Source organism: Parasteatoda tepidariorum, chromosome 7 (assembly GCF_982258835.1).
Source record: "Parasteatoda tepidariorum strain Cologne lab strain chromosome 7, Ptep-v5.0, whole genome shotgun sequence".
Taxonomy (NCBI): Eukaryota; Metazoa; Arthropoda; class Arachnida; order Araneae; family Theridiidae; genus Parasteatoda; species Parasteatoda tepidariorum.
This window is the reverse complement of record NC_141761.1, coordinates 89,451,684-89,462,020: the sequence shown is the minus strand read 5'-3', so window position 1 is coordinate 89,462,020 and position 10,337 is coordinate 89,451,684. Positions and strand designations below refer to the sequence as shown.

The following is a 10,337-nucleotide window of genomic DNA, read 5'->3' as shown; positions in this document are numbered from 1 at the left end:
AAATTTCTCTGTTTTATGTCTTTAAATAAACAGATCTTAAAAGTATGTTTGTCTATCAAATATTTATGTAGGCATTGAGCTTTTTTTTTTCTATTGAGTTAATTGGAGTCACCTAATGAAAAAAACATATATATTTTATGTGAATTATCTTATTCTGTGCATATGTTATAAAAAGGAGTTAAAGTATCTGATAAGTAAAAAGAATTTCAGTTACGTAATTATAATTTTGATGATATATATTACAAAACAATTAGATTGAAAGATGTAGTTATACCCTTTGGCAACTTGGTTTAACTATTAAAATTTTTTGACAGTGAAATGTTTTTGTGAACTTATTTTATTACAGACATAACTGCTGTTTATGGATGTAAACTTCACAGAAATTAGGAAGTGAAATACTTACAAGCTTGGTAATTTATGCTTTTGTGATGGTGTAATTAAAAATTGCCATGCACTCTAGCAGAAATTTGTTGGCTTGTTTTAAAACATCCAGGAGTGATTGAAGATCAGGATACAACTATTGCCTGTTTCTGAAGTTGAAAAATAGACTGTCTTTTATCGTTAGGTAAGAGTGCTTGTAATTTATTCAAACAATTATTTAAATTTTTTAATTAAATCTCAATTAATAAAAACTAATTGCAGATTTGCAATTAGTTTTTATTAGTTAGGATTTATAGGTCTCTTTATTGGGTTATATTAAATGAATAGTATTTAGTTGATGGCTTGTTTTATATGTGTATCAAAAATTTTAAAAATACTGTGATCAAATTTTAAATTGCCTTATCACATATAGTATGCAAAATATATGTATTGTATTCTCAGTTACGAAGAACATACTAATTTCCATAAATAAGTGCTGTTATGTATGAGTACTTAAAACAAATCTTGGATAATATACCAAAGGCGTTTCTCAACAGATATTTTTTATACTGATTTCATTATTTATGTTACCAATTGGTAAAATTATAAAATAAAAATAATCTTAATAATTTTTTAATGTGAATTTTAACTCTAATGCTGAACTCTTAATGTTGAATAATAACATAAAATTTTTAAAAACGAAAAACAACGTTAAAATCTAAACTCAAAATCATGGAAAAATTTAATGAGCACTTTCAAGCGCATTTACTGTTTCATGGTATTTAATTTAAAAGATGAGACTTGAAAATTTTTAACAGAATTATTTCCATATTTTGATATCTATTCCTCTTTGAATTTACTTGGATAAATTTGGGTTAAGAAATTAGCTCTTGTAGTTCTGTTGCTAAATGTTTTGTTTTTTCTTTTAAAAAAAGACAAGTGGTGAAAACCCTAATTAATGTTTAAAATTACTATTAGTATTAATATTTGTAATGAAAATTTCACTAATTGAGAAAAAATTTAAAGTTATATTACGTAAATAAGATTCAGAAGTAGTCTGTCTTTTACTGTTACGTACATGTTAATAGTAAATTGAAATTCATAATTTTTTAAAGTTTTCAGTTCTTGCAGATTAGCATAAAGTAGTTATCAAATATGGTTTTTAAGTCAGTTTGTTTAGATACATAAAGTAACTTGTATATAACACTTAGGCTATCGAAATACATATTTCTCACAAAAAAGATCAATAATATTTAACCGATTTTAAAATCTATTGAGTACTGATCTACTGATTCAAAGTCTATCATAATATAATTACATCTAAGTTTGACTAACTTCAAAATATCTGTTAAATGCAGTTTTATTCTAAACCAAAAATCAAGTTGAGAAAATAACATAAATTTAGTCAGAGTTAATTAGTTAGAAATTTTACTTTTCTGAATAATGATTAGTAGTATTGAATTATTGTCTTTTTCAATTTTATATCAATATCGTCTTTTTCAATTTTATATTTATTTTCATAGTTATTTTCAATTATTTTTAATTTATTATCTGAAAAGTTAAAGTGGTCTAAAGTTTGTTTTTTATTTAAAAAGAAGCAAGAAGCACTGATAGCAACTTTAGAAATAAACTATAATATGGATTTTACTAAATTAAGTTCCAGCTTTTTTGTTCAATTTATAATGGTATTCATTTGAGAATAAAGTGCTTTGAATCATGTTAAAAGATAAGTTTTTTTTCTTCCAAAAATTATTCCCCTTGAAGTGTATTTCTGCTAAAAGAGGGGCAAAAGATTCTGCTAAAAGAGGCATTAATAAACGGAAACTAATCGTGGAGCTTTTAAAGCAGCTTTATTACGCGATATGCGATATATGCTTGTAGCTTTCTTTTCTTGTTTATTCACTGCGCAAAAGAATCTGATTGGACAAAAATATTTTGACGTCACTTCTGATCGTAGGGAGAAACAGGTAACAAAATCCCCATCTTAAGCCAGGGTACATTTAAGATACGACGCAAGTGTTTCACTTGAATAGCTATTTAAGACGATAGGCGTATCTTCCCGAACTTAAGACAGTCGCATACGTCGAGTGGCGTGTCTTAAGACTGTTTCAGTTGAATCCCAGCCTTAGCCCTTTCGTGCTTAACGGGACACATACGTCCCAAGCAAATTTCAAAAAAATCTTTTGAGACAGAAACGCTTCTCTGTCTCATGGGAGACTTTCCCACCAGTCCTGCCAATATTTTCGAAGATATTTTCATTCACAGAACATAGTTAACACTACCGTACATAATACAATTCCTGCGTTTTTGAAGTGTTGTAGCAGCTCATTCCATATTGTACGAACGTAAATAGTTTAGTTTTGGAAAATACCGCCTATTTTCGATAAAATTTTGATTGATCTATAAATCTAAGGCCAGAGAAGTTACTCACGAAGCGAATTACTTCTAATAAACTGATAAGTGGCAAAGTTTTACTTCGGCTTTTATTATCGGGACATATGTGTCCCTCTCGTCTTGGATAGTGGGAACACATTATCAAAACAGTCCTATGTGATCATTGGTTTTATATACAAAATTACTCATTGAAGACTACTGGGAGGCATTACTTTTAATATGTCCCAGTTGTAAGGACTGATGGGACATATATGTCCCGGTTCTAAATCAGTGTTTAAAATATTTCTAAAAATATAACATCTTAGTTTTAGCATTCTAGTGTGCCCTACTCATAGTTTATGCTACCAAAATTGTTCTGTTGTGAAAAAAAAAACTCGTCGCGAAAGGGTTAATGCTCTCAAAATTATTTATTTCCTCCTTTTTTGCTAATATTGCTTGCCTGACCCGTGTAGGTTCGGGAGATAAAGCGTTCACCTTCCAATGAGGTGACCCGGGTTCGATCCCAGCGACGTATGGTAGATTCGAATTCCACTCCCGGCTCGCACCGACAACAGTGCTGACGTACAATATCCTCAGTGGTAAAGTCCCCTTGCCGTCAGGCAAACCTGGGAAGGTTTTCGCGGTTTCCCTCTCCATGTAACGCAAATGCGGGTTAGTACCATCAAAAAGTCCTCCACAAAGGCGAATTTCTCCCAACGCTTGATCCCTTGTCTTCTGAATTGTGTTCAAAATTACAAGAATACGGAGTTGAATATCAATAGCCATGAACTCAAAAATTGGTTCGGCTATCCAATGATGGTTATAAATATACGTAATATTGTTTGCTTGAAGTTTTTAGCTTTTATTTTTTTAATTATGTCTTCTTAGATTAACTTTCTTGATGGATAGTTAAAACTTTGGAGAGCAGACGTTTTATTAAAGGTGGAAAGAACAGCGTGCAGCAGGAGAAAAAAAATATTTGACATTGAATAGAAAAAATTCTTACCAAAGTAGGAGGGGGGGGGCTATAAGTTTTAGGTAACATTCACAAACAGTGAATACTATACAAAAACAGGGGAGAAAAAAATGTGTAAAACTTAAAAAAATATTTTTCTTAAACAAAATTTCTGGATGTGCCAATCATTATTTTTCGATCTTTTTTTTATTAAAAAATAATTTTCTTTAATACCTTTTCAAATAATGAATGTATTTTTAAAATGTTTGTTACATATTTTAAACTATAAGACATATTGTTTTTTGTATAAAATATGAAAGAATAATGGAAATTAATTTTCTAATAAGAAACTGAGTGTGTTCAATTAAGTGTTCGATATGGGTTATGAATATATACTACGTGTGAACCAATATGTCAAATGTACTTCTAATATTCTTTTTTTTCTTTTTTTAAACGGCGGGCACTGAAGATGCCGGAAGTGTTGCTCATTTAACGTTACACTGTGGGCACCTGTGAACCTAAGTCAGCCGCACTTTTGAATCATTTTTATTTCTTAATTAAATAGACGGATAGTTAATTGCATCGGACTATCGCAATGTAAAACTAAGGGAAGTGAAATAGAAGCGATCGCAGTTAAAACTGAAGTTGCGGGACTTGATCTTGTCCACGGTTAGGAGATTATTCTACTCTCTCTACCCCAGTACGTCAAGTCTGTACCTTAGTGCGAGCAGTATTACCCACTAGAAATAATCTTAAGATTTTCTTAAGAAAATATCATTTTCTTAAGAAATTCTTCAGAAATCTGAAGAATTTCTTAAGATTTAACTCTATCTCCAAAATATCTTAAGAATTTTTGCAGACATTTTACAGACATTTTGAATCTCTTTAGGGTGAATTAAGTTTGTCTTCAAAAATTCTTAAGAAAATCTTAAGAATGTTTCCTGAGTTAATGTTTCCTTAAAACATTTTAAGATTCTTAAGAATTTTTGAAGACATTTTGAATAAGTTTAAACTAAGTTTTTTTTCAGTTCACACAAAATTTGTCTTTTGATATTTTCGATAATGATCAAATCTTAGTTTCTGGTTAATTTTGTGAGAATTTAAATAATTCTCTAATTAAATGATATATTTTAAAGATTTTCTGCCCTTTTTTTCCTAAAGAAATTCTTCAGATTTCTGAAGAATTTCTTAAGATTTGACTATCTCTAAAATTTCTTAAGAATTTTTGCAGACATTTTGAATATCTTTAAGGTGATCGAATTAAGTTTGTCTTAAGAAATTCTTAATAAAATATTAAGATGACAGTTTCCGAAGTTAACATAGGAATCTTAACCTTAAGATTTTTTAAAAATATTTTAAGAAATTTTGCAGACATTTTTAATATTTTTAGGGTGAATCAAGTTTGTCTTAAAATCTTAAGACAGTTTCCTGACATAATTATGTTTACCTTAAAGCATCTTTAGATTTTTCAGTTCACAGAAAATTTTGTCTTGTCATATTTTTGATAATGATCATATCTTGGTTTTAGTCTAATTCTGTGAAAATTTCAATAATTCCTAAATTATATATTTTAAAAGTTTCTGCGCTTAGTTGTAAGTCTGTTTTGCTGATCAAAAAGCGAAAAAAATGTGCATTTATATCCAGGTAATATTATATTTTTTTCCTTACATTTGCAAAATCTTGGGTTCCTGGGATATAATATTCAACATATTGTTTTAATTTATATTTCCAAAGCTAATATTGCTTTATTCTTATAATGAGGAATGAGTTACTAAATTTAAAAGTGAAATAAGATTTTTTTTCTTTTTAAGAACTTATAAGTAGATAAGAATATAACTTTTAAATATAATCATATTTTAATTTGCTCGTTGTGGTATGTAAAATAATTTACTGTTTTTAAATCAATAAATATATTTTAATTTTACCCATATTTATTTCAAAATGAACAATTCATTAAATATGGAATTAATGTACACACTTGTAATAAAGGATTAAATCTTGTTCTGCCAATAATAATTCAATTTTAAAATGATTTCTGATCTAAATTATCTTATTAAGTATTATCAATAAATCAGAGTTTCAATCAATAAATGAGTAAAGAACTTTAAAATCGGGAGCCCCTGTTATATTCGATGACTTGTAAACACGCCTAATATGTATGTACATATGAAAACAAACTAAGGATTAATCACATAACGGTTAATAGAAATTGTGGTAACATGATGTTGACATCATTAAAGAAAAGAATATGGTAGTAAGCAGAAACTGAGTTTTATAGCAATATTTAACACTTGAAATTAGTCTAATTCCATAAAATCTGATTGAAATAAAAAATCAAATGCTTACATATATATATTTTAATAAAACATGACTTTGTTCAGCTCTGCTAAAATGCCTCAATGTTTTGTCTAGGGCAGCTAAAACTGTAAGCATGGTGCAGGTACGAGCAGTATAAAAAAGTCACTTATTATTTTCTAAAATGAATAAATACACTGTAAGAAAATCAAAGCATTAAGAAAAACTCTGAGCTACTCCTTATATGTATGTATTTTCTTTAAATATCCCCATAATATATTTGGAAATTTAACAAACATAGAAATATGCTAAGTTTTAATGACAAACCTAATACTTTTATTTTAAAATATATTTATTATTTCATTAGACTATATCTATCTATCTATCTATATATATATATATAGAACATAACAATGTCATTAAAATTGAGCATATTTTCACTGTAAAAGTTCATTGCTGAACGAAAACAATATATATGTATATAAAAATATGAATCTCTACATAATAAAAATAAAGAAAAACATCCAAAGAAAGTAAATAAATAATTTTATTTTACCAACTTAAAGAAAAAATAAGTAAAATCTATTGGTGTGCTGGTTCTTTGTATATCACTGTAAAAAAAGAAAATAGATATACAAAACTAGAAAAGTAGTCATTACATCTTGATATTCTTCAACTTGAATGTCATCTTTAATTTTAATTAATGTAAAATTAATCCAATAAGCACTTACTAATACAATAACATGTAAACACTCTCTTTATTCAAAACTTCATTAGCTATAAGAATTTATTACAGAAAATGCAGGTAAAATTTGTGAACATGAACATACTGAACATGAACTACTTTTAAAACAAACGGTTTCAAGAATTCACGGGAAATTAATTTCAGGATTTTTAAAAATATGTAAAAATTAGCTGCGACAACGGGTGAAAGATTAATTGAAAAACAATAGAATTATACTAAAAAGTGAATATTCAAGTAGACAATTTGAATTTCATGTATCATAATATTGAGATTTAAAAAAAAAAGTTCAAAAATTAAACAGCAATAACTATATATACAATACAATATCATAATAATACTATATACAATACTATATACAATACTATATACAATACACAAACTATATACAATACACATACTGTATACAATACAATAATATCATAATAATATAGAGATTTTAAAAAAAAGAAAATATAAAAATTAACAGCAATAACTACCAAAAAAAAAACTATCAAAATGCAACGTAAATTTAACATTAATCAAGGGTGTCATAAAGTAAGTACTTAAATGTGCAATTTAAATTTCTTGCATTGAAAGAGCTAATCGAAAAAGAGTGGTATTTGTGGAAGAATTAGACAGAAGTTATTCTTCATCATGAATTAATAATGGTACAAGATAGTAAACATTTTCGAGTTTTATCTGAGCATATTTTTGCAAAATAGAGTCTGCTGTAAATGCAATTATGGATTCGTTGTATCTATTTTCATGACTATCATTTTTAACACATAAAATATCTGAACAAAGATCACCAACATCAGCATCATTTTTATAAAATTTCCTGGTTTTCAATTTTTTCCCTAGAAAAATCGCTTTATCATAGCAAACAATTATTTTGAATATTTCAACAAAATATATCTTTGAAGTAAGAATGGAAATAATAGAATCTATACGGTTAAATTGTTGAGAATATTCCTCAGTAGAAAATAATATTTTTTTATGCATTGCTCTTTTAAATGTAAGGACTTTACTGTTATCTAATAGTGTATTTAAAATATTTTCAAGAGCTTCTTTTTGAATTTTAGGTAATTTTTCACTTGTGCCAGATCCAAAAAGTACAACGTCTTTTACTACGAGGGTCTTTTTTGTTTCCCTCTTACCACGTTTCATGTCTTCAATGAATTTTCGTACTCTTTCATTCCTAATGTCTTCTAACACTAATGTTTGAAGCAATGTTTTTTTCAAATAAGCAAATAAAATTTGCATGGGAACTCCTTTTGTTCCCTGATGGAAAATTTTTAATTTCCCTAGAGCATCCTCATATGCAAAACAGGAAGATGCCCATAATGGACCCCACGATTTCACTTTGTCAGGAAGATGTAACAATAAATGAACATTATACGTTAGCTCCCCTTCACCATAAATTTCTGTCACACCTGTCACAAATTTCTGAATGGCAGATTCAGCTGTCTGCAAATCACTAGACTTTATATTTGTGCCTAGAAGAAGAGTTACAGCATGCACAAGTAATATCCAATGATTATACGTTGTTGGATTCAGAACATTTAATAACAGCACAGGTGAAGTGAGCAAAAATATTCTCCACTCTGATGCTTTCCAATGGATAATATATCCGAAGGAACGGAGTTTTCTTGTGACTTCACTAGGCTCTTTCAAATTATTTATTCTATCATTTACTTCGGAAACATCTCTCTTCTTCAGACAATAAGCTTCATCAGATGTTGACAACCATAAATTAACAAACTGTCTTGTAACGCCTAACAAAACAGAATGCATATAGTCGGGGACAAACCCCTCAACCATGTCAAAATAAGGATACAGTTTCATTAAAAGGGAAGAACCCTTCACACCTTTCACCGGTTTATCCATATTTACTGCAATTTCTGCATACTCAACAGATGTGCCAAATGTCCGTTTTGCAGGAAGAGGGTTTGAATCTTTATAAACTCTGCTGTGACCACGCCCTCTTTCTATTCTCTCTCCCTCATTTTCACAAAATCCACAACCGAATTTTCCATTGTACTGGTTGAAATTTCGCAGCATGGCACGTGCAGGAGCATCTGCAGTGCATAAAATTGGAATCACTCTTGAAGAAAATATCTTACCATTATTTTTCCACGACAGTCCTTTTTCACATAAAACTTTAAGTTCTTCAACAAAAGGCTTTAAATAGGTTTTAAAAACAGGTTTGCTTGAACCAAACCATAGGTCACACATCATTATATTTTCCTTACGTTTTGAAGGAGGTAACTCATTGATCATACAATGGATAGGCCAAAGGTCATACTTTGCTTTGTGGTACATTGGAATACCATCCACATTGTACTGCAGAGTTAAATTGTTTGTCATTTCAGACATTAAGTATTTATCACCACTAATAATATCCTTATAATAACCGTCTCGATTAATACAGTGAGCACGATAGTTCTCTATATCAGCAAAGAGAGTCTGCTTTTCAAGTTTTTTTCTCAGTTGATCCTCTAAAGGTATATAAATAAAGAACTTTCCTTCATCTAAGAGCTCAGATGATAATTTCTTTTTCTCACAAAGAGTGCACAAAACTTCTTCATTACTTTTCTCCATTTCTGAAATATAATTATTACAATTGGCACAATAAAGGTGAATTTTGTAAGATTTGTCACCTGTTGACGATTTTATTACTTTGTTTAACAGGTACTTGGTACCTGGAATAGAACATGGTGGTAATAAAAGTTTCAACAACCGGAGTAATTCTTCAACACATACACCAGATAAATGGAACCGTACACAAAATGACAAAATGCTTAAAAATGCTTCATAATTTGATATATCGGCTGATTTATACAGAGGAGAAAAAGGATCTTCCACACCAAAATTGTTCTCAAAATGAAGTGGATCATTAACTTCCTCAATCATCTTTGTTGAGGAACAGACTTCATCTTCTGACAGATTTTCGAAATCCATAGATTCACAGGAATCACTAGTCACGCTATCCATCATAGAATCAGTAATCTCCCTATAGAGAGAAGTAAATTTTTAAATGTATGCTAAACATAAACCAAGATATAAAAATGCATTCTGAAAATTTAATTTTGAGATTTTTATTCCCCCCTCCCCGTAAATTTAATCTAAAAGCAATAAAATTATCTAACAGCAATTAATGAAGATTTCTATATCATGATAAGTGGCAAAATAATCGGCAAGTCTTGGCAACTTCTAGGTGGTGGCCTGCGAGAAAAAAATTCTAAATGAAAAATACATCACAGAAAGGGACCAACTTGAAAGGTATAACTCGTAGCTGCCACTTCCGTGCAAAAATTTGAAACATTGGCGATTGTGATTGGTGAAACAGGTGATGATATGGACAGGTCATGATATGGACAGGTCATGATATGGAAATATCATGTAGTATATGGTAGGCGTATATGGTAGTAAATATGAAGTAGTATATGGTAGGGGTCCTATTCCATATAAAGATCCCGTGGCAGATAGTTTGTAAAAATTCTGCTTCAGGGGATAAAGAACATGTTTTGTAAAATGACTAAGCTTTTAATCCTAACACTATTTTGAGAAATCTCAGAATTCAGTTGTAATTTGTAAAAATTTAATGATAAAATAAATTTTTCTTACAAT

The 10,337-nt window shown here is 29.2% G+C and overlaps 1 protein-coding gene across 1 annotated transcript; it reads right to left on the bottom strand.

The window, feature by feature from the left end:
- Window positions 1–7,172: 7,172 nt before the first annotated feature.
- Window positions 7,173–9,679, bottom strand: LOC147807300 (uncharacterized). The gene has a single exon (XM_087168682.1). The coding sequence runs from the start codon at window positions 9,666–9,668 to the stop codon at window positions 7,350–7,352; it is 2,319 nt and encodes a 772-aa protein (XP_087024808.1). The 5' UTR covers window positions 9,669–9,679; the 3' UTR covers window positions 7,173–7,349.
- Window positions 9,680–10,337: the final 658 nt, after the last annotated feature.